The sequence below is a fragment of the Aspergillus pseudodeflectus genome (genome assembly GCF_044049435.1).
Source record: "Aspergillus pseudodeflectus strain CBS 756.74 chromosome Unknown BJX68scaffold_16, whole genome shotgun sequence".
Classification (NCBI taxonomy): Eukaryota; Fungi; Ascomycota; class Eurotiomycetes; order Eurotiales; family Aspergillaceae; genus Aspergillus; species Aspergillus pseudodeflectus.
The window spans coordinates 456,521-478,934 of NW_027263792.1; the positions used below are offsets into that span (position 1 = coordinate 456,521).

Here is a 22,414-nt window from a genome sequence, read left to right on the forward strand (position 1 = left end):
GTGGACAATAAGATCGAGTAAGGTGGTTGTGTCCGGCGGTTGGGGTGGATCCAGGTCTGGGTCCCGCAGACGAAGTTTTTGCAGTTTTTGTTACTCGATGGATAACTCTCACGAATCCAGTGGGATTGCAACGCCTATCGAGCTATATAAAGACATGCCCAAGGCTCTTATCAGTTGCCGCTTTGCTTTCAGCGTCTGACTTGGCTTATCTCCTTCCCTGCGCGCCTTATCTTGGGTTATCTCCATTAATCCCACGCTTCCCAGTCCGCTCTTTTCTTTCCTTTTTTTGAGCGGTTCCTTTATCCTCTACTTTCATCCTTGGGCGTTTTCTCTCCCACCGTTCTAACCCACTTCGAGATGGACGCCGACATCCCTGCCATCGCCGTCTTCACCTCGTCGCGAGCCGTCGTCGGCGGCCGCCTGACCTCTGCCACCATTGTTGTCTCGCGCTCCACGGGCAAGATCACAGCCGTCTTCGACTCGGTCATTCCCGTCTCAGACTTCCCCGATGGCACTCCCTACACTGACTTCTCCCCGTATGTGCTGCTCCCCGGATTGGTTGATGCTCATGTCCACCTCAACGAGCCGGGCCGCACCGAGTGGGAGGGCTTCTATACAGGCACCCAGGCCGCTGCCTTTGGCGGTGTCACCACCGTCATTGACATGCCTCTCAATGCCATCCCGCCCACTACCACTGTAGAGAACTTCAAGGTGAAGTTGCAAGCCGCCGAGGGCAAGTGCTGGGTTGACGTCGGCTTCTATGGCGGCATCATCCCCGGCAATGCGGGCGAGCTCAAAGCGCTAGTCAAGGAGGGCGTTCGTGGCTTCAAAGGATTCCTTATCGACAGCGGGGTAAGTTTATCGCCGTCCCTTGGTTATCAGCATCATGATAGTATGTGATAAGGATCGTATACTCACATGCATTGTAGGTTGAAGAGTTCCCCGCTGTCTCTTCTGAAGACGTTCGAAAGGCTTTGGTTGAACTGGCCGATGAGCCTACCACGCTCATGTTCCATGCTGAGATGGTCCCTCCCAAGACCTCGTCGTCTGACGAGGATGCTCTTGTCGTACCCGAGGGTGCTCCAGAGGCATACTCCACCTTCCTGGCCTCGCGCCCTTCAAACTTTGAGACATGTGCCATTGAAGAGATCCTCTCCCTGTCTCATCTTGCGCCCAACCTCCCTCTGCACATCGTCCACCTTTCCGCTATGGAGGCCATCCCCATGCTGCGCAAGGCCCGCGCAGAAGGCGTTCCCATCACCGCCGAAACATGCTTCCACTACCTTTCCCTCGCAGCTGAGGAGATCCGCGATGGCGACACTCGCCACAAGTGCTGCCCGCCCATCCGGTCAAAGAACAACCAGGACGCCCTCTGGGCCGAAATTGACCGCCACGCCGAGGATGGTGTCATCAAGACTGTCGTCTCAGACCACTCCCCTTGCACACCAAACCTCAAGCTCCTCCCTTCCCACATCCCAGGCCACTGCGCTCCGACGCCGAAGTCAACAACCACAACGACCGCACCGGCAACCACAGACCCCGTTATCAACGAGGGTAGCTTCCTCTCCGCTTGGGGCGGCATCTCCTCCGTCGGCCTTGGCCTGCCCATCCTCTGGACGGAGCTCTCCCGCCGCAAGGGCCTCGCCTCGCACCCCAACGACACAACAACCAAGCAGTCCCTGCAAGACATTGTGCGCCTCTGCTGCGCCAACACCGCCAAGCAGGTCGGGCTCGAAAAGTCCAAGGGCGACCTTGTCCCCGGGTTCGACGCCGACTTTTGCGTCTTTGACGACACGGCCGAGTGGGTCGTTGAGCCGTCCACCATGCTCTTCCGCAACAAGTGCTCGCCGTACCAGGGTAAGACGCTCCGCGGTATGGTCCGCGAGACCTGGTTGCGTGGTGAGAAGATTTTCAACCGCGAGGAAGGGTTCAGCGCCAAAGCGCCGACGGGAGGGCTGTTGCTTGAGACACGGGTTTGATTCGACTTTTTCCTCCTTTTCCCTCATTCTTCGAGCACCACCTTGCACATACACATCTCTCCTTTCCTATCTTCCATCATGATTGCCCCTGCGCTGCGTACTCCATAGCGCCATTGCCACGGAGCTGGTCGACCTATATATATGATGACGACCGAGAAAACAAAAAACGAAAGAGACACATATGATACCCACTAATGAATGACCCGCACAGCATCTGAGCATGAGCATGAGAAGCATGCCGTGTTCTGCATAACACCAGCGAGTGTAGACTTCTTTTCGGTTAGCTTTTTTGTTTGATAGAGAATACCATAATCATGTTCGTGATAATTTTGGTTCCTTCGGACCATAAATCTCTCTTCGACTTGTAGAAGTTTGATGTACCGCAAGGTTGTCTCTTGAAGTGGCAATCGTCTTTCGACGAGAGATAGTCCATTTTCGTTGGAAGTCATCTGGTAGTATCGTACAAATCGTCTGCCTGTCTGCGCTACTGCCTTCCAGTGACAGGTAAGACAGAGCAGGACAGAACTGCAGGACAGATAAGTCCACTAAGCGAGCTTGACAAAACTTACTATAGCCCCATCCCTGTATCCATCCGTCCATTCGTCACCCAGCATGGCCCTCATCCTTGTCTTTCTTCTCCCCTTCTTCCCACTTTTCTCTTACCCGTCTCCGTACGCCTCCATTGGGACCTCGTCCCCAGATGACATCCTCATCTTTCTTGTCGGGAACAGGCACAGGAATAGGAGTTTCATCATCCGCATCCTTACCCCTCGCCCGAACTTCCTCTTTTTGGATAACCCTTTTCCTCTCCTTCATCTTCTTCTCCTTCTTCCTCGCTTGCTCCACCTTTCCCAGATAAATCGCATAAATAGTCACTTCCGCAACACCAATGGCCAGCGCCGCAAACAGCGAAAGGAGTACGCGGATGGGCTCAGAGGCACCCCTACCACCAGTATGATTATGCACAGACGCCCTCGCAGAAGGCGACCACATCGACACAATGGTCGAAACTAGCACCTCCGGCGTCTGAAACGACGTCAGCGCCCAGTAGACACTGAACCCGGTGATGAGGACGGAGAGGAAGATGTTTAGCACGAGGGAGGGAGTGAGCGGGTCATTGTATTCGGAGTCTGAGTTCGAGTTCGGGTTTGTATCGTGTAATGCGGCCAGGGTTGGTGTTGAGGATGCGAAGATGTCTGGTGATGGGGATAAGGTGTTGTTTGCGGCGTGTGCTGTGTGTGGTTGGAGCATGCGGTTGTAGGCGTCTGATTCGGCGGCGGCGAGGAGGCGCGCTTTTAGCGCGAGATATTCAGGGCTCTATTCATTTATCGGTTAGCTCTTTTCGGATACGCATGAGGAATGATAAACGGCGGCGCACAGGTTCTGGTTTCGGAGGCGGAGGCGGGATGTGCAGTCTTGTTCCGCGGAGGAGGGAGTCGAGGTCGAAGCTCCTGCCTTCGATCTTGGTGGATATAGAGACATCTTTAGATATGTGCTTATCGCGGAAATAGCGAGCTATGCGGATTATTTGATCGTGGGATATCGGATTCCCCGGGTTCAGCGTGTTGGGGACATTGAGCTCTTCGCGGGAGGAGGGAGGGATTGCCTCGAGGGCGGCGAGGATGCGAGGCGTTGCGATCAGGCGGACCATGATGGACTTTTGCTAGATTGATGGATCCATATTATTTGGTAATTAAGGGTGAAGTCAGATGTTGAGGAGACGTGCAAGCTCAAGTCGATTCCAGGTCCAAAAGCAGGGCCAGGTCCTCGGTAAGCCACCTTTCCCGAAGAGGAAATCAACTCCCCCACTCCGCTTGACACTTTTCTCCCACTGCATCATCTCAGACCACACCCCAGCTACACTCTCCTCAACACCAGGACAGAAGTACACATATCACAATGGCAGACAAGAAAGCAACGTACGCTCTCTCCCATCCCAACCTAACCGACTCCATTCCAACCCTCGTGCTCTAACACAATCTAACCAAACCAGAGAACCAACAACAAACCCCCGCGGCATCCCCGTCGCTCCCTTCGTCGACAATGTCTCCGACTACGTAACGACCCGCGCAGACGTCGAACCGACCATGAACTCCTTTCGTGAGATGATATCTAAGTACCAATTCATGGAAGTCAACACAACGCGGCGCGCGGCGGGGCTCCGCGAAAAGATCCCGGACATCAAGAAGACGCTCGAGATGGTTCATTTCTTGAAAGCGCGGCGCGAGAATAGCTTGGGGCCCCTCAAGACGAACTTTGAACTTAATGATACGCTTTATGCGCGCGCGGCGATCGACACGCAAGATACCGATGAGGTGTACCTGTGGCTCGGGGCGAATGTGATGCTTGCGTATCCGATTGACGAGGCTGTGGTGATGTTGGAGGAAAAGCTCAGTGCTGCGGAAGTGAGCTTGGCGAATTGTGATGAGGATTTGGAGTTCTTGAGGGAGCAGATTACGGTATGTACTCGTCCTCGTTCTTGGTGCCGAGTGGTGGTGGCTAATCAATCGGTTGTAGACACTGGAAGTTGCTACGGCGCGTGTGTATAACTGGGATGTTGTGCAGAGGCGGAAAGAGAAGGCGGAGGGGAAGGAAGAAGACAAATAATTGATAGTTAAGATAAAGGGGTCAGGTAGCTGGCTACTGACCTGCGATATGTGCTGTCTTTCTGTTGAACTAAGCGATCTATATAACTTGTCTTAGTTGAACTAGACTGCAGTTGACTCTCTAGCAGCCTAGGGAATCGAATGTGGTACGATGGCATCGTTTGATTCCTATATATGTAGACTCTTGGGGGTGCTTCGGCAAATACGGCACTCTAGCTTGTACATTCAGATTCAATTCGATCATTGATAAAGCCTGTATAACTCATTATCGCTTGGACAATTATATGAATTCGTGTCTATCGTAGGCCTCATAAACATCGTTCTAGATGCTGAAAACCAGGTGTATCATGAAAAGGTCAACCAACAAACAACCGGAAATATGCGCTTAGATGAGCAGCTTAAAAAGTAGCACCAAATGCTCAGCGGTGTCATAGGCAGTTCATTCAAAGGCGTTCTTAGGCGAGGAAAAGTGAAAGCGAGGGAAAAAGATTTGGCAATATCCCAGAATTATCAACGATATATCAAACAAAAACCCAATCATTGGAGGTCATCAATCATCAATCAGAGCCGCATTCAGGCTCCAAAAAGTGCATTGTTTACTTGGGAGAGTCGACGAAATGTGTGCTACCCAAAAAGAACGGCTCAGGCGAGTTATTAGCATCGGACACCGTTCTATCGCGGGCTCGCTTCGCAGCATCGAATTCGGCTTCGTCGTCAATGAGCGTCCAATCTTCAATATCGGCAAAATCGTCTTCAGTGTCAGGCTTTGCCGCTTGTGTAGGAGAAAGTGGTGTAGAGGAAGCAATCAAGCGCTGTTGAGTCAGGGTTCGGGCGTATTCCAAATTTCGGTAGATGGTTTGTATAGCCACGCCTACACCATCCTCCTGTCTGATGTTAGTAGCCGTAATACATATTTTGATAATTAGGGATCTTACATTGCGTATCCGCTCTCCAAGGTTCCTAGCCTTCACAATCATGCGCTCGCTATGTGTGACCTCCCACAGGGCACGAGAAAACACGCTGACATTCAGCTTCCTCATGCAGATGCCGACGCCGAGGTCTTCAACCCTGTTCCCGAAGAAAAACTGGTCGCCAAAGAACGGTTTGACTATTGTGGGCACACCGGCCCGGAGGCTTGCTCCGGTAGTCCCCGCGCCACCGTGATGGGCAGCAGCATCAATATGTGAGAAAAGCCAGTCGTGGGGCGCAGATTGGATCTGATGAATTTCAGGTGGCAGGGGGATCTCTGCTTTCGCACTCGATGGATCTCCAAGTCGAGCCGACCATCCTTTGGAGAGAATGCAGCGTACATCCGCCTTCAAAACCGACTCGATGACAGTTCGCGTCAACGCAGCCGGATCTGACACCACGATAGACCCGAAGCCTATATAGACAATCTTCTTTCCGTCCTCTCGTGCACGTTTCATGAAATCCGCAAGTTCTTTGGGAGGAGTCCAATTGGACCCTTCGTTGAGGAACCAGTACCCGGTTATATCAATCCAGTCTGGGTAGTCAAGAGGCGGTGGCACGACTGAAGGCGAGTAGTTGTAGAGGAACGGAACCTTGTTGGGAGCCATCTTGTCCATATTAGTCGACTTGAGTCCTAAGTCTTTCGCTCTCCAGCGGTTCACTTGTTTGGAGATGGCCTGCCAGAAAACGGTGTCAAACATCATGTAGGAGATATAATTATACGCGCCGCCCATTCTATGTTCCGGCACTGCGAATGCATGAGGGTACGCGCGTGTTCGAGACCAAGGCATTGTGAAGCCACGAAAGTATGGGATTCTCAGAGCTTCGGCAACATGTATTCCAGCCATTGCACTCGGAGACTCGATGAGTATGTCGCTACCCTGGCAAGCTTTCCAAGCAGAGGACAGCAGATCATCAATCCAACCCCGGAACTTGGCGGTAGCTTCTTTGAGAAACGAATAAGTAAACATTCCGTTTTCCACGCAGAGCCTCATGAGTTCAGCTGGGTCACCATCCACCGGCGCAAAATCAATACCATGCTTCCGAATCCAAGGTTCGAATTCGGCGTGTGTGGCGATCTTGGGCTTGTGTCCTTCCGCCAAGAAGCCCTTGCACAAGGCGATATATGGCTGTACATCGCCACGTGAACCGATTGTTAGGCATGTGATCCTTAGAGACTCGGTGGGTTTGAAGTTGACAATCGAGGCACGTGGGTCGTCAAAGATGGTTTGAATCTCGGACGACTCGTCAAGTGCGGAGCGTAATTCTTGCTCAGACGAAGCATCTAGGCGGGCTTCCTGTAGCATACGGTGCTCTTGCTTCGCTGCTTCAGAATCATCATTTTCTTGCTGTGTCAACAGAGCCGACTCAGCTAGGAATTTCACGGTCTCAAGTCTTTGATGGATAGTAACAGCGCAGTCGTCACGGCTGCCCGGGTCGCTGAACTCAAAAAATAGTTCCTCGTGTCCTCTAATGATCAGAACAAGTCCATGGTACCCAAATCGGAAGCCTTTTTCTTTCTCCACGTTCTCAAGATCTTTCAACGGAAGTATCATTTTGGTCCGGGTGCCTGGCAAAAGCGTGCGGAAGCAGAGTCGATTTTGACTCAAATAGATCTTGCCGAAGAGCGGGAACATGCGGTGCAGATGAACGTAATAGGCCGCTTGAAGTTTCTCTGTTGGTGGCAATGCAAAATGAGCACGGAAGCGTTCGGCATCCTTCTCCTTGGTCTGGAGATCAAGACCGCGTTCGTTTGGGCGACCGTCAACCTCGTCGTAATGTTTACCACCACCTGCCCACATCCCTGAGACCTTTTCAATGTACCCCATCGACTCAGTCGCCAGAAGAGTACTCATTTCTTTAGACCTGCTCTTCACATACTCGGCGATATTGACGGCACCCCGAAGAGGAAACGAGCCAGCTCTGACGAGATCGTTCAAGGCAAGCGCAGAGGTAAGTCGTGAAACATCTTTGGATTCTTGTCCAGAATCGCTAATGGCATCCTGAGTTTCGGGTCCACCGCGGACTAGGCCATCAAGAGCATGCTCTGCTATTGACCTTGCCGTTTCGTCGGTGTTCCGGCGCCTAGATCTGATCGGGCCTGCACTTTGCTGCTGCAGATTGTGTATCGTGGGAGATTGAAAGACATCGCTCCGATTGAGTATGTCGCTCGCAGATTCCGTTGTGTCGGTCACTGATTGCAATACAGCCGAGGACTCTGTGGTCTGATCTACGGACTGGATAAAGGAACCTGCAGAATCCTGCTGTCTGATCCGAGGAGAAGTTGCTGCGCCATGAGGTTCAGATCCTAGAAGACTTGCACTGGCACTTCTTCGCCGCCTTGAACTTGTTGACAAGGGCTCTTGTAGTTTGTTAGCACTCGTGATCGACCACCTGCTCTGAGATCCGCGGGCCCTCCTCGAGTCGGTTGCACGGTTCGGTTGTGGAGATAAGCCTGAGGGAGAGCCTCTTGTCGGAGTCTCACCGATAAGCCCTTTCAAGATATCGAATGCATCTCGGCCCGACTTGAAGAACGTGAAGTAATACTGGATAAGATTAGAAAGGTGAGTGTCGAATACGAGAATTGAAGGACGGCATACCTCGTCAATTGCAACACCATCTTCAGCATCAACGGCACGGATCTTAAACGTCTCAGCGAAGTCCACCATTGGACTCTCCTCGATATCAATGATATTCTCGACAGGAAAGGACACCTTGACACTGTCGTGCTCGTTGTGAGTCCGGAAAATAACTTTCTGCAGAGCTTTCACCCATTCTTTCGCAGATCTCGAGCTATCCGCTTTGAAATAATACGTTCGATAGTCGGTTGTGATCTGGAAATCCCTCGACTCTCTCCCCTTCTCTTTTGACTCGGTCAAGGACGCAGAAATCCCGTACCTAAGATCGATCCGACCGGTTGGGAAGTAACGGTTGTGTGGTTCGGCGAAGTACGAGAGGACGTCTCCTTTCAGTTCAAACCAATAGCGGTTGTACTTTGGGTTCTTCTTCCCGCGTTTGTGAATCCAGCCAGTTTTACTGACGACGGTGGATTTCCTGGGCAGATAGGCGTAAAAGCATATGTGCTTTTCGGTCACATACATGTATCCTTGCAAAAGCATACTTTGCAGTAAGGAGCATGCGTACTCAACGATAATCTTTTCTGGTGTAGAGAAGCCGAACATCTCCATCAAACGGAGCGAGAGCGGAGACGCTTTTGACTGCGGAGCTATACTGTCGTTCTTGCCCTCTTGTGAAGTCTCCAACGTCTCCGAGCTTTCCATTTCCTCACTCTCCAAGCGTGCCCGTGCCTCAAGCATACGACTAAGGACAGGGGCAGCTCGAGGTGTCGCGGAGCGTGGTCGCGGAAGAGATGGGAGCGCAGGGAACGGAGACAACCTTTCGTTTGTCGATGGCTGAGGCGGCGGCGCAGTCGTTTCCCGTCCTTTGTCCCTTTTCAATCCCGTCTTCAATGGTTGGAAGAGCTTATGATCCGATATTGACCTTCGGTGGCGACGGCCTCTATCCTGCGAACTACTCCTATCTCCAGGAGACGTCGGTACTTGTAGAGTTCCATCTAGTCGTGGCGAGTCAGCTTCTTGTGAATGCGCAACTTGGCGGGTATCCGTCTCTCCTTCGCCCTCGCTGTCACTAGAATCATCAAAGCGGGCGCGGAAATCAGAGCGAGTTCCAACGGCGGCAATCAGAGACAACATGGACTGCCCCATGTACTGTAGACCATCCCGCGATCTGTTGCCGCCGGGCGGAGCAGTGTAGTCTATTTGAGCATCATCTTGATCGTCCTTTAGACGTTCTGGAAAGGCGCTTGAGAACATGCGGCTAGTCGATAACGATTGTCTGCTTGCGCTAAGTCTTTGGTCCACTCGCCGTTTCGCATCGTCTAAGAATGGTCGCATCTTCAATATCTGAGAAGGTAAGGAGATATGCGTAGGCGCAGAGTAGAGGTTCCAGGGAGCAGGTGTTTAGTGGACTCCGAGGCACCTAACGAATTTCTGGGGATCTGGTGGATCACTTTCTATAAAGTGTCGGTGGAGGTCACGATAAGGCTTCGGAGCAGATCAAACTAAACAAAGCAGCTGACCATGTTGATTAGTATGGTCTGTCAACTATCCGGACAAACAAAGGGAGAGAGAAAATGTAAGAAGCGGAAGCTACCCACTGTCGATTCCATGAAATGATAAGGGACGAGAAAGGGTTCCGAGGACGGGGAATCAACGAACCGTTACTCCGTACAGCACTTTGGGACGGAGCTATTGAGTCATTTTGAGAACGGAGAGGCTGTGACGGATTCCGAGAATGACAGAAAGTCGGAAGGCGTCGAGAAGCAAGGTGTGATGCAAATCGACTCGGCACAAAGGCGAAGCAGAAGTCCTGTGCAGCGCACAGCAGTCGATGGCCTCGTCCTCTGGCGTCACTTGTCTGTATCAGCTGGCGCATGTGAATCGCACGAACCAATCAAAGCCATTCCACGTGACCGCAAGGCGAGGATCCTCCAATCACTTTACTATAGTTTTGAAGTCCTTACATGTTTATGTCATCCAGTATCAAGTTTGAGTCAGGAAAGCTCGCGACCTTAAGTGAAGGACAGGACCCTCATGGGTTCCTTTTGGACTCATTTTCCCCCATGATCACTGAGGAGACGCTCAGGGCATCTTCTTGCGGTGCCCAAGGTCCTCTAGACCCTCGCGGTTGAGTCCACGCAGATCTGTCTAGCTCCATCGAGTTAGTTGATTTGCTGTCACCAGGTTACTGTCCTGGCGCCTGATATCAAGGCTTAGCACTCACGGGCCCACCTATAGGCTATTTATTGACTTCTACAAGGCATTTTCATGGACTGTCCTCAAGAAAGACGCGAAATTGCTTCATCATGAGACACCGAAATTGGTCATTGCAGGGCCGAAAATCCAATATTACATCATTGCAGCAGTCCATCTTCTCTGCCCATTCGAACCGCAAGCGGTGACCAGAACATAGAGAGCGATGCGCCAGAAACCAAACCGACAGCCATGAGAATATCCCGGCTTCCTTGGGATATACAGAACAAACCATCTATCGCTAAACTTTTGAGAACATTTCCAACTAAATCATACTCAACCCCCGATTAAGCCTTCTCTGCCTTCTTTCGCTTTTTGCCGTCTCGGTCCTTGCTCTTCTTTACCTTCTCTTCCACGGCGTTGTCGCCGTTATCGATGGAGTGCTTCTTGGACTTTTTCCGCGGTAAGCCAGCAGACTGGCTCGCATCACCCTCTGTTGACTGATGCTTGCGCTTCCGTTCTTTCTCCTTCTCGCCTGCGGGTGCTTTGAACGTAGGCTCTTCTCCTTCTGACTCTTCGCCGCTCGAACCAAGCGTCTGTGGTGGACCATCACCACTGCCTACAGGCCGAAAACGCATCTTCAGGTTCTTGGGTTGTTTCCTCGGCGGTTTTTCAAGTGCCTTTGCAGCTCTAACAGTCGTTTCTTCGTATTCCGCACCTCCTGGAAGCTCGATCGTTTCTTGAATGTGATAAGTCGGAACGTTCGACGTAGCGCTTCGGTAAGTCTTTGACTTCGAATCGTAAAGGAAGAGTGTCTGCCCACTGGAAGCGGCATGTTTCAAGCTGTCGACTGGAATACCGTATCGCACGCCCTTGTGCTCCATAATGGGCTCGCCCTTCAATGCGCCGGCTAGCGAGATCTCCTCGATCTTCGAAAGAGGAAGGTATGCGGGGGCAGTTATGTGGAATATTTGCTTGCCTTGCAGGTTAGATAATATCGAGGGTGTAGAGGAGGTCGATGACTGGTTTTTGGCGGACTTGAAGCCGGAAGGCGGTTTGTAGAGCTGAGCAGGGCGGATGGTGCGCGCTTGAGAAGTCCTAAAACGCATTAGCAAATATAAAGACGCCCGACCGGAGAGCATACTTGAACTCAGACCGTCCATTAGAGGCCTCTGGCTCCTTCTCTGATGCGACGCTTTCGCTCTCGCTTTCACTCGCGGAGTTGCTTGACTCCTCTTCCTCCGAGCTGGAACTCGACGATTCCTCGGCCTTGCGACTTGACTCTGCAGAAGAACTTGATTCACTCTCCGATCTCTGTGCGCGAGCCGACTTTGGCTCCTTGGTTGATTTCGCGGCCATTGTGTTTGGTGTGGTCTGAATTCGAGGAGAAAGCTGGTTGAGACGTAAGGAGTCGAGCCAGCGCCTGTGCACTGGAAGAGGAGTTGAAGAGAATCAACTTAATCCAGATCAACAATTGTTGATTTCTGTGAGGCGAAAAAAGGTTGCTCGAAGGGGATCTGCTAGACCTGTGTTCGTGCAAGTTGCGACAAGCCGAGTCGAAGTTGGAGGGATCTTTTTTTTGCTCCGCAGAGCACGGACCACCACCGAAACTCCGCAGAAATTATTCTCAATGAATTTCCAGAGGAACTCATCGCAACCAATCACCCTACAAAAACCGCCAGAAAGCATTTCCGTTTTCAGCATGATGAAGAGAAAAGCTGAGAAACAGCAAGCTGCAGGTAGAACCCCGACTCTGCAACTGGTCACTTCTGTAATTGCGGCTCAAGGCTAATGGAATCGTTTCATAGCTCCGGTCAGTGCATTCGCGGCGCGCAAAGCCCGAATGCAGCAGACGCAGACTGTAATTGTTACGGAGAAAGCTGCACATGCGGAATCGACTACGGAACCGCCGTCTAAACGTCCGCGACGCTCACTTGAGGAGACACAGCCGCAACCGAGACAGGATGCACAGAAGCAAGGTGCGAAGCGGGGGACTGTGAAGGCTCCGAAGGTCACGCAAACAACAGTTCGGAACGGAACCCGAACAGTCCGAACGAGGAAGATCGAAGATGTCGTTGCTGATGGGAGCGGAAATCAGAGTTTGTCAGAGGAGTCGGAAGAAGACGTGCTGGAGGAGAATGCCGCTGTGATGGCTGTCCCTGAAACTGAGGATGGGTATATACAAGCCTGTTTTGGGAGCTAAGACTCTTGCTGATGACTGTAGCTATGAGTCTCCTGTCGACACACCAGCTCTGGCGATGGAGTTTCCGTTGTCAAAGACCCGATTGAACAAGAGCAATATTGTCTACAGCGACGAACATACCCTCTGCGTCCGCATACGAGAAAAGATGGTATGTACGTGGCATACATCACTCAGATCAATGCTAATACCCGGCTACAGAGCATGGTAATCATCGGACATTACGACCTCTGGGTGAAACGGGGAGTTGTGAGCTTGATGGGTGCCAAATTGCACCCCTCACCTCGAGTCTACAGGGTCTACGCCCCTTCAACGCATTCGCTTCCTGTGATAAAGTGTGTCTCCGGCGTCGATGGAGCAGCGGAGGTCGAGTTCAGGTCGTGTCACAGCGGAATCTACCGTCTTAGAGATCTATCGCATCTCTATCAGCGGATATGGAATGGCGCAAACACCCCAGCAGACAAGCTCAGTCTCAAACAGGTGGAGCAAAGCACGAAAAGGACATTCTCAGTGGTGAGATCTGACCATACCAGCCGTTGTTAAAACCATAGTCTGACAATTTAGCTCCACACATCGGCAGACGATCCCCTGAAACGCCATCTGCGGCCACTGCACCTGGAAAAACAGTGGAGCGCGGCTATCAAAACCCTATCTCAACGCGCAGGCCGACTTCAGGTCCTCGTTTGCGGCCCTAAGTCTTCTGGAAAATCGACCTTCAGCCGCTATCTTTTAAACCACCTCCTCAGCCCAGCTCCCCAGACAGAATCGAATTACTACAACACCGACGGCGTTGCCTTTCTAGACCTCGACCCCGGCCAGCCCGAGTTCTCCCCCATGGGCCAAGTATATCTCGCCCACCTTCGCTCCCCCGTCTTCGGACCACCCTTTACTCACCCGTCGTTGAACAAAAACCGCGATGGAGCCATCATCCGCGCCCACCACATCGGCGCAACGTCCCCAAAAGAAGACCCGGATCATTACGTGCTTGCCGCCACAAACCTCATGGAACACTATCGCGCTCTCTTAGCAACATACCCGCAATGCCCCCTCATCATCAACTACCCCGGCTGGATCTTCGGTCTCGGCCTCGAGGTCGCGACATACCTTGTCCGCTCGCTCGGCCTCTCAGACGTGGTCTATATGAGCGACAAGGGACCCATGGAGGTCGTCGAACCGCTCAGACAGGCCGCAGGGACCGCCAGAACTCCCTTGACGATTCTCCCCTCGCAGCCCACGGAATTCGTGAGCAGATCCAGCGCACAGCTCCGCGCGATGCAGATGCAGTCGTACTTCCACATGTCGCAGCCAAAGGAGCTGAACCAGCCTGTCTGGCTGGAAAAGCCGGTCTTCAAGACCCGCCCGTTCCACGTCCGCTACAAGGGCCCGAACCAGGGTATTCATGGGATCATGGTTCTGGGTTCCCAAATCAGCCCTGATCTCCTCGCCGATAGCCTCGAGGGTTCCGTCGTCGGCGTCGTGGCTGTTGAATCCCCAAATGCGCTCCCGACACCTCCAGACAACCAACCCTCCACCGAAGAAAAGGAACTCACTGGCGGCAACGAGGACGTTGACATCGAAATGACAAGCAACCCCGACGACTCAACCCAGCCCACATCAACATCCACATCACCGATCCCCACCCTCACCTCCCAAACAACTCCTACAAAAGAAAACCTCCCCTACCTCCTTCCACCCCCCGGAACCGGAACCAGCACACCACTCCACCCATCATCCTCAACCTCCCTCGGCCTCGCCCTCATCCACAGCATAAACCCGACCAACAACACAATCGCACTCAGCACACCAATCCCACCTTCGCGGCTCCGCCAATCCCTTGAACAGGGCCACGCGCTCGTCCTCGTCCGTGGAATGGTCGATAACCCGAACTGGGCTGTTAGCGAGGAGTACGTTTCGGCCAAGGCTGCGGAGCGGAGGGCGAGGAGGGCGCTTAAGTCTGGAAGTGCGGGTGATGGGAACGATGAAGGTCGGGAAGATAGGGCGGGTCAAGAGGCGGCTCTCGCTAGGGCGAAAGAGAGGGTTCGTCGTGCCAAGAATGTGCCGTTCTTGACTGTTGTTGAGGATCATGGAAGGAGGAGGCAAGATGAGGTTGAGAGGGAGAGGAGGGGAGGGTTGTGGAAGTTGAGGAAGAAGGCAGTTGTTGAGGAGGAGAGTGAGGTGGGTTATTGATCGATATGGAGGACTACTACTATCATGACCGATGGACTAGATATGAGACTACGTGCTGTGCTGTTGGTATAAAGTGTAGCAGGCTAGCTGCTATGTATATGTGTTATATTTTTAGTGAAGTATAGATTGATGAAGCGCATTTGGCACTTACCAGACCCTCAAATATATACACCTATCACTTCCTTCGACTCGTACCTATCCATTTCAACCAGATCGAACGACCAAGCATTCACCTCTCACCTTGCCCCCAATAAAAACCTAAGACATTCTCGCATCCGCATCGGAACCGCATAGATTACACCGGATATACGGTCTCCCCATGTTACCGAAACCCATAGCCGGCGCACCCCGGAACCACAGACTCAGACTCAGCGGAGAATCGGAATTAAAAACCTTGAAGTAAGCAATCCGAGAAAGTTTGGTAAAGTATAATGTAGTTCAAACCTTCACTGGGGCCCCTGGGCCAACGAGAACCGAGTTCAGCGTTCAGCAGGTTGTCGGCGGCACGGCGCACGCACTCTTGGCCTCGTTTACTATGGAAAAGCACTGTAGTAGTGTTCACGATTCATGCGCAGGCGACTCGATTCTATTTCCGGTGTGTTTGGAACTTTGGTGTCGACTTTGGAGTCTGGGCTCCAGGACGCGGGACGGACGATGTGAGTTGAGTTGCTGACCGAACCGGTGAGTTTGAACTTGTCAGCCTCGAGTCGAGTCCAGCGCCTTCGTACATTTGACTCAGTGTAATTTCTCGTGTATGGAGAAAGGTACAGCGGCTTGTGTCCCTCCATCTGCGGTCTCGAGGGTCGAGAACGATGTCGATGCTACCTAGTATACGAACCAAGTCATGCGGTGCTCGAGATGTAGCCTGTAAGGCTGATTGAGCGAGACAGCGCGGTCCGAGTCCGAGTCTGAGCCCGAGTTTACGTGCAGACGCCTGCAGCGTCTCTCTTACTCGGGATGGCATGAATGAGGGGTTAATGCAGGTGAAGAAACAGTGCGTACATAAAGTTCCACCGTGCGGCATACATGTTAGAAATGAGAATGAATAATATGCCTCAGCGCTAGTCTTAGCGCAGTGTGCAATATAGTTCTATGGCTGGGAAAGCTTTTCCGGGATGGCGGTCTGCTTGAGATCAATTGCGATGTGTCCACTTGGAGAAGAATTGGAGGCGGGCTAGAACTGGTTGATTAGAAAGATGCGCGACTCGAGATTGTTGCCTTGTCGTGGGTTTGGTTGTCATGGCCTTTTGAGGCTGTTCCAGGTGACTAATGGGATCCTTCATATAGGTAAGCTAGACTGCAAAGAATTGGCTGCGCATGTTGAAGTGGGACGGCGACTGCGAATATCGGTGACAGTGGGCTTGGAGAATACTCAGAGTAAAGATCGGCTTTTGGACACGAGTGTCGGTGAAATTGACAGTGTCGATGGGCGAGAATGACTGTTGATGAACTCAGTGATCGACAAGCGATTCGTAAGTTGGTGGGCGCTGAATGATGGACTGGTTTGAAGTGGTTTACAAACAGACAGGTTTCTTGCATTTGCAGCCAGTTCAACTTGTTCTGCAACTGGTCGACGCTCCACGTGGGGAACAGTTCTTGTACGGTTCGAACTTCTTCCGTACAAACTTCAAACTTACACAGACCCGAACTGTGTGGGCGCCGGGCGGCGCAACTGTCTTCAGTCGAGGTCCACTTTAGAATCGTTTTGGAATGTGGATAGAAGCGCGATTTTCTCAGCCTTAGCTGTGGGTGGGGTGCCGAGGTCCATAGCCGTTAACAGGTCGTGTGCTTGGTTGCCTCGAGGAGGTGAAGGAGGGACGAGGATTGGTAGAAAGACGATGATAGTTTGGATGAGAGGAGGAAATTAAGGAGCTTGTCGTGATGCAAGAATTATGTGAAGATGATGGCGCCAAGTCTAGGAACAGGCGTGGTGAGGAGCCCAGTGTATCCGCGAGTGTATCAGCGGTCGATCTGAAATACTGATACACTTCCTGGAAACTTCAACAGCTTGAAGAGATAAGGAAATGAATTATCACATTCCCACGGCAGTCGGTGGTATGACTGTACAACATCGCTTTCTATCGGGGGTGACGCTGACAGCCCAAAGAGACAGGGAATGTGGCCGGTCGCAGCCCGCACCCGGCCATGAGATCCATGTCGAGTTGCGAAATGCCGTCATTGGTAAGTGTCGAGTAATCGATTATTACTATCTGCACTCCGCATGCAGAGCGATAGCGTATGCATAGGGAATCACATCCCTTTAGCCTCTTGATGGGCTGTCGAGCGAATCGGAGGCATGGGAACTCCGACTGACCGACCTCTTCTGCTTGGTGAGAATAGGCCAAATCCTTATCAACAAGGAGTTTAGGTTGCCTTGGAAATGGAAGTGCGAAAGGATTCAACAACGGCGAAGGATCGAGCTCCGGGGGATGAGAAATGCGCCGGGCCTGTTTCGTCCATCGTATCGTATGCCCACCCCGGCCTCGAAGGATGTTCCAACTGCCATTACAACCCCGAGCACGGAGGTGTCGTCCCATCTACTCCGAGTATTTCGGCATGTGATGGCCTCTCTCGCCCGCTTCTCTTCTGGAACAAGCTGGGGATGCGTTTGCTTTTTCCTCGAGATGGCTTGCCAGTGCCCTGTGATAGCTACCCGTCCCACCAGCCCATGCAGCTGGAACTGCGAAGCTAGGGATTATGCCGGCCTAATAAGGGTATCGGGAGATCCGGCATGGGGGCGGCAAAATAAGGAGCAAATCATCCTGCATTCCCATTCGGCCTGATTGCACGGCTTGCTTTCTTTTTCTTCGTGCTTCAGACTGATCCAAAAGGGCAGGAGATTGGTACTCTGTCAACAAGGATACATCCCTGCTGAGAATCACTGAGAGCAAGATGGGCGTCCTTGACTCCGTGGGAATATAGATCATAATGTGCCTTCTTGCCGACTTTGGCGGAAGAGCGGCCGGATGGATCTGGGCTGGATTGACTTCTTCCATTTCCCGTTCCACGAGGCTTCCACTACTGCGTAAAAACAACCTTGGGAGGACTAGCGGCCAACCGCCGTTCCGCTGCGTTGGGTACGCACCCATCCACTTTGATGTTCCATCCCAGCTCCATAGTCGACACGGCGGGAGGCGCAAACTGCTTGTCGAACTGTAGGTAATAGAAGTCTGATATCCTTCCCGGCTATAGGCTGTCTGCCTCTTGTGTGGTCTTGACGGAAACAGGGACAAATGAGGATCAAATATTTCCCAGACTGGTATGGCGCATCAGGCTGAAGACCGTTTTCTGTCGGGCTCCAGCCGCTGACGGCCGGAAAGGGGTGGACGATAGCTCACTCCAGCTTCGCATCAGGGAGTAAGGTAGCAACCTCGGGTGGCTGAATTGGGTACCCCCTCTCACCTTCATTTCATCTCAATCTTGTGACAACTCCCCTTCTCTTCAAGGAGACGACGATGAAGCACTGAAGACAAAGACGAGAAGTATGTATCATACCATACAGTATGGTACGTGACGACTGGGGCAGACCAGACCAGGCCAGACCGGAAGACCGGGCCAATAAGGATAAATTAAAAGCATGAATAATGTGGAAGTTTGGAAGCTCCACCCGGTGGCCCCCCTTCCACTTGAGTCTTTTCCTTTTTCTTCCTTTCCACTCGTTCTGGTCCCGAGAAATGAGATCCTTCAAGACAAAGCCATCGAGTAGCATTTATAATAATTCAAAGATGTAGATTCTGTCTGGTGATCCCTGGCTCTTCTCTCCTTCTTCTCCTTGTCTCTGGGGCTGAATGGGGTGACTCGTCCTTTATTATCGAGTCCTCCCCGTGTACTTGTGAATAGTCGACTCATCTTCCCTCATATCTCCTCCACGCCTTGCTTCTTGTCCCTTTCTGCGTTCAAGCTTCTCTCTCTCCGTTGCTGCTTGTCGGACACTGGCACCTCTGCATCCCACGCAAATCAACCCACCTCAACTCGAGCCACTTCTTCTACCTTCCTCCTTCCCCTCCTGCCCTCAGCGCTGCGTCATTGCCACCACCTGAACCTACTACCTACCTGGGTACGGTTCTGCCACTCCGCCGCGGGCCACCAGCCCTCCGTGCCCCGTCGTCGCCTTAGAAAGCATGAATTGCAATTATGGATTAATCTCGTTGCTGGAAATTGTTAGACGTTAATCTGCAGTTGATATGGATTTCATTGTGAGTATCCTCATCTCCGTTGCATGTCATCTTGGTCTCTCGGGACCTGTGTGCTCTGCGATTGCACCAACACTGCGCCTCTTTCTTCATTGCTTTTCCTCCAGTGGGATTCCGCTTCGATCGCATCCTCCCAGCGCAGGAATAGAATCCTAGTGTGGATGTGTGCGACGTGGGCGACGTGGGCGGACTATCCTGTGTCTTGTACTCTCCGAGGCCTGCTTTCCCAAGACTCCGGGCATGTGTTCAGGCTAACCACTCTTCTTTCGCTGTGTGCACAGCTGTCTTTGACGCACTTCTGCGAGGTACATGGTCCTACCTCGATCATCTGCTCGCAGGTCCTTCCCTTCTCGTGTTCGCAATGCTACCCCGAGACCACCATTTCCTCGCCTGATGATACCCCTGCGACATCCCACGACACCGTCTCCTCCCACAGCTTCCGTAGCCATGCTAGCGGCAAACGCTCTTTGTCCTCGAAATCGGTTGCGAAGTCCGGTGAAGGCTCCGAGAAGCCTACCAAAATCGAAGACTATCCATGTTTTGTGAAAGGACAGTCCAATGCGACTGAGACTCAGAAACTGAATGTGTTGGGAGGCGCGGACGGTGACACTTGCGCAAGCTGTAGCTTGACCCTTCCAGAGGACGTGAGCAAACAGCTACCCCCCGGCGCCCCGGGAACTGCCCGCGGCGACGGGAAAGGCAGAAATGGCAGCCCCGTTTTGCGATCCAGAGAGGTCGTTTACTCTTGCGGTACAAACCATTCCGAGCCAGACGACACAGCGCATGACACTCACGTTCACGGCTCCCTTCCCGATTCTTTACACTCTTCATCCGTTGCCTCTGACGTCTCCTGCCACACACACATCCTTACTTACCTCTCTCTCAGGGGACCTCCAAACCCCGCAGACTACGCCCTTCTCCGTCGGTCCTCTATCAGGACGCTCAGCTGCGAGCTTCTGCCTCGCGGACTTTCTTCCGGGCCATTGTGCTTCGGCGACTCTAACGCGGGTTACACCATCGCCTACATTTTTCGACTTCCCGATCCCATGGCACGCGGCAAACGACGCAGCTATGCGCTCGTGGCCTTGGCTGGCAAGGATTCGCGGAGAGCGTTCCGTGCCTGTCCCATAATCTTCCGCGCGTTTGATCGGCTTGCAACCTCAATTTACAACGCGGCCGAGAAATTCCAAGAGGAGGAGAAGCGTCGCGATGAAGAGAATAATGTGGCCAGCCGACCAAGAAACCGCCAATATACCCCCGTGTCCTCATTCCTCACCGGACGAGCCATGGACCCCGATGGGCAAGTTCGTCGCCCCGGTCCAGTCAGAGCGAGGAATTTGACAGAGATCGTGGGAAATCAGTATCTATTCGCGGAGATCCATGGAAGTTTTGTGGCACTGCTACAGCAGCTCGGTTCTATGTTCGGGGCGGCGCCCGTTTCTGAGGAACGCTTCATCTGCAGCACCGTCAACGAGGATGGAGAGGCAAATCCTCGCCGATCTGTGTCTCTGGCGAGCCCGAACGAGAAGGAGAAACGTCGCGCTTCGCAGAAACTCGAAGGCAGTGACCTCGGTATGTCAAATCTTGATCTGTCTTCGGGACCAAGACCCATTCCCATTGCACCTCGGCGCTCTGTCATTGCATAGACTTGATGTCTACGAATGTCGATTCGTCAACACATCACGTACACTACGACATGCGCACCAACCTTTCTGATCAACAACTGACATGATCACCTACATCACCAAACCGCGCGCAACATCAAATACGGCATCTCAGTCGCGTGACCACATCTCAACACGCATATTGTACTTCAACACACGGAGGATATTTGCACCTAGTTTTTTTTTCGCTGTTACGCATGATATCAACATAGACCACTGGGTAATGGCGCTCTTCAAGACTGGGACGGAGTTTCGGGTTTTCTTATGGCAAGCGTTTCGTCTTCTTTTTCTGCGAAGCATAGGTGGACAAGCGCTCGGACTTCCTTCATCCTTTCCGCAACTTCTATGTCTGTGTTTACTTCTCTCAATGATTCTCTGGGGTTGCTTACAGCCTGAGCTGGGCCGAGCCACTCATGAACCTCAACGTCGTTACGAAATACGATGAAATAGGCGCTGGTGCGACCCTTGTTTGTGTTTACTTTCCATGTATGTATTTCTAGGGATACGATACCCAATGGGTTCCAGGTTTTGTTTGATTATGGGGTTTTTAATCGATTGATTGTTTGAACGCAGTTTCTTCCCGGTCTCAAGCCGAGACGGAGTAGATCTCTATAACCATTTGCCAGATGACCATCGAGCATTGTATCGTGGCTTACCCTGATCGCACCTCTACATGAACACCCACACCACCCTGACTTCGATTGCATCCGAACATCTGAGGACAATCCTTCATCCCTCTCCATAAACCCCATAATCCTCGCAGCCCGAAGCAAATCAGCAGCATCAGCATCAGCACCATCCCGGCGAAGGCTCGAGCTCAAACCCAAGCTTCGCATTAAGCACCGAGCACAAACATAACCCCCTGCGATCCCCAAACCACTCAGCCACTGACTGGTCATTCCGTCGTGTCGAGAGCAAGCTTTCCAAGGCCAGGGTACATACAGTAGATAGTCAGCCCATTGAAAATATGTTTGGTACATATACATATGGATGTATGACGCAAGGGCCGCCCCCCTAGTAACCATAGCGGAAGCTTATCTTGCATCCGCGAGTCTCGAGGCTAATCAGTTACCCACTTCTCGAGACAAGGAGGCTACGAGCTAGGAGGGGGCTAGGGCGGCGATAAGGACGTCTGGATCTACGTATTATTTTATCTAGGTCTAGACTCGCCTCTTGCTTTTGCGTTGTCTTTGCTTTTTCGTCAGTCAAGATTCAAAAGGGTGCCAAGTGTCGAGTTCACAGACTTTGGCTGGGTGAATTGTGTGGAAGCTGGGAATCAGGGGGTGAGTGTCTGATCCTCCCTCCGGCCGAATAAGAGCTCTGTGTCCTTGTCATGGTATACGTGCATACATATCAACCGCAGCCGGAGAGGAGCTCGGGCTTTGACCTGGCTCCGGGTTCGAATCCAGTGCTGTATGGCAAATAAGATTCGTTTGTCTACTGTGCTTGAAAAGGCCAGGGACTTGAATCTGAGTGAGGTCTGTCGAATTCAAGGGAACCAGCGAAAATGGTGGCGTTGAAATATGGTGAGTGGTGAAAGTTTGGTGGGCTTGGGGGTATTATGGTTTGTTCCGCTCAAATTATATGTCACAGAGGGTATGTGAGGTCCAGGTCTCATGATCCACGCCAAACTTCAACAGAATTGGCTGGCCATCGTCTTCAATGCGTCTACGCTATGACACCTCCCTAGTCTGCTACTAGCATAATATAAAGTGTATGTACCTGTATTGAATAGACAACCCAGAATGCAACAGTGAATCATTCCAGTTGAGCTCCGTTACCTGCTACCATGTACGTACTAGATCAAGATCAACACAACATAACGCATTATCGCATGACAGACA

At 52.2% G+C, this 22,414-nt stretch overlaps 10 protein-coding genes across 10 annotated transcripts; 4 read left to right on the forward strand and 6 right to left on the reverse strand.

Moving 5' to 3' along the window:
- Window positions 1-105: 105 nt before the first annotated feature.
- BJX68DRAFT_62670 (allantoinase alX) lies at window positions 106-2,012 on the forward strand. Its single transcript, XM_071049510.1, has 2 exons — window positions 106-852; window positions 930-2,012. The coding sequence occupies exons 1-2, from the start codon at window positions 358-360 to the stop codon at window positions 1,977-1,979; spliced, it is 1,545 nt and encodes a 514-aa protein (XP_070900285.1). The 5' UTR covers window positions 106-357; the 3' UTR covers window positions 1,980-2,012.
- Window positions 2,013-2,321: 309 nt separating this feature from the next.
- Window positions 2,322-3,789, reverse strand: BJX68DRAFT_62700 (TMEM199/VMA12 family protein). Its single transcript, XM_071049513.1, has 2 exons — window positions 3,358-3,789; window positions 2,322-3,296 (listed from the first exon to the last, which is right to left on the reverse strand). The coding sequence occupies exons 1-2, from the start codon at window positions 3,628-3,630 to the stop codon at window positions 2,583-2,585; spliced, it is 987 nt and encodes a 328-aa protein (XP_070900286.1). The 5' UTR covers window positions 3,631-3,789; the 3' UTR covers window positions 2,322-2,582.
- BJX68DRAFT_62683 (tubulin-binding prefolding complex subunit PAC10) lies at window positions 3,348-4,884 on the forward strand. The gene is made up of 3 exons (XM_071049512.1): window positions 3,348-3,898; window positions 3,973-4,438; window positions 4,497-4,884. Exons 1-3 carry the CDS (start codon window positions 3,879-3,881, stop codon window positions 4,584-4,586), a joined length of 576 nt encoding a protein of 191 aa, XP_070900287.1. The 5' UTR covers window positions 3,348-3,878; the 3' UTR covers window positions 4,587-4,884.
- Window positions 4,684-9,615, reverse strand: atg26 (UDP-glucose:sterol glycosyltransferase). Its single transcript, XM_071049514.1, has 3 exons — window positions 8,155-9,615; window positions 5,521-8,100; window positions 4,684-5,469 (listed from the first exon to the last, which is right to left on the reverse strand). Exons 1-3 carry the CDS (start codon window positions 9,466-9,468, stop codon window positions 5,182-5,184), a joined length of 4,182 nt encoding a protein of 1,393 aa, XP_070900288.1. The 5' UTR covers window positions 9,469-9,615; the 3' UTR covers window positions 4,684-5,181.
- Window positions 9,566-10,119, reverse strand: BJX68DRAFT_62675 (uncharacterized protein). Its single transcript, XM_071049511.1, has one exon. The coding sequence runs from the start codon at window positions 10,007-10,009 to the stop codon at window positions 9,662-9,664; it is 348 nt and encodes a 115-aa protein (XP_070900289.1). The 5' UTR covers window positions 10,010-10,119; the 3' UTR covers window positions 9,566-9,661.
- An 11-nt stretch (window positions 10,120-10,130) lies between these two features.
- On the reverse strand, window positions 10,131-11,861 carry BJX68DRAFT_235200 (DNA-directed RNA polymerase I subunit RPA34). The gene is made up of 2 exons (XM_071039863.1): window positions 11,471-11,861; window positions 10,131-11,424 (listed from the first exon to the last, which is right to left on the reverse strand). The coding sequence occupies exons 1-2, from the start codon at window positions 11,683-11,685 to the stop codon at window positions 10,674-10,676; spliced, it is 966 nt and encodes a 321-aa protein (XP_070900290.1). The 5' UTR covers window positions 11,686-11,861; the 3' UTR covers window positions 10,131-10,673.
- A 167-nt stretch (window positions 11,862-12,028) lies between these two features.
- grc3 (putative RNA processing protein Grc3) lies at window positions 12,029-14,713 on the forward strand (the record flags this gene model as incomplete). Its single annotated transcript, XM_071045326.1, has 5 exons — window positions 12,029-12,065; window positions 12,135-12,501; window positions 12,551-12,677; window positions 12,728-13,039; window positions 13,091-14,713. The coding sequence occupies 5 exons, from the start codon at window positions 12,029-12,031 to the stop codon at window positions 14,711-14,713; spliced, it is 2,466 nt and encodes an 821-aa protein (XP_070900291.1).
- A 1,808-nt stretch (window positions 14,714-16,521) lies between these two features.
- On the reverse strand, window positions 16,522-17,334 carry BJX68DRAFT_62789 (uncharacterized protein). The gene has a single exon (XM_071049515.1). The coding sequence runs from the start codon at window positions 17,248-17,250 to the stop codon at window positions 16,792-16,794; it is 459 nt and encodes a 152-aa protein (XP_070900292.1). The 5' UTR covers window positions 17,251-17,334; the 3' UTR covers window positions 16,522-16,791.
- Window positions 17,335-18,381: 1,047 nt separating this feature from the next.
- Window positions 18,382-21,142, forward strand: BJX68DRAFT_235204 (folliculin domain-containing protein). The gene is made up of 2 exons (XM_071039864.1): window positions 18,382-18,909; window positions 19,188-21,142. Exons 1-2 carry the CDS (start codon window positions 18,898-18,900, stop codon window positions 20,550-20,552), a joined length of 1,377 nt encoding a protein of 458 aa, XP_070900293.1. The 5' UTR covers window positions 18,382-18,897; the 3' UTR covers window positions 20,553-21,142.
- Window positions 20,945-21,544, reverse strand: BJX68DRAFT_62877 (uncharacterized protein). The gene has a single exon (XM_071049516.1). It carries the CDS (start codon window positions 21,467-21,469, stop codon window positions 21,107-21,109), a length of 363 nt encoding a protein of 120 aa, XP_070900294.1. The 5' UTR covers window positions 21,470-21,544; the 3' UTR covers window positions 20,945-21,106.
- Between the last annotated feature and the right edge of the window lie 870 nt (window positions 21,545-22,414).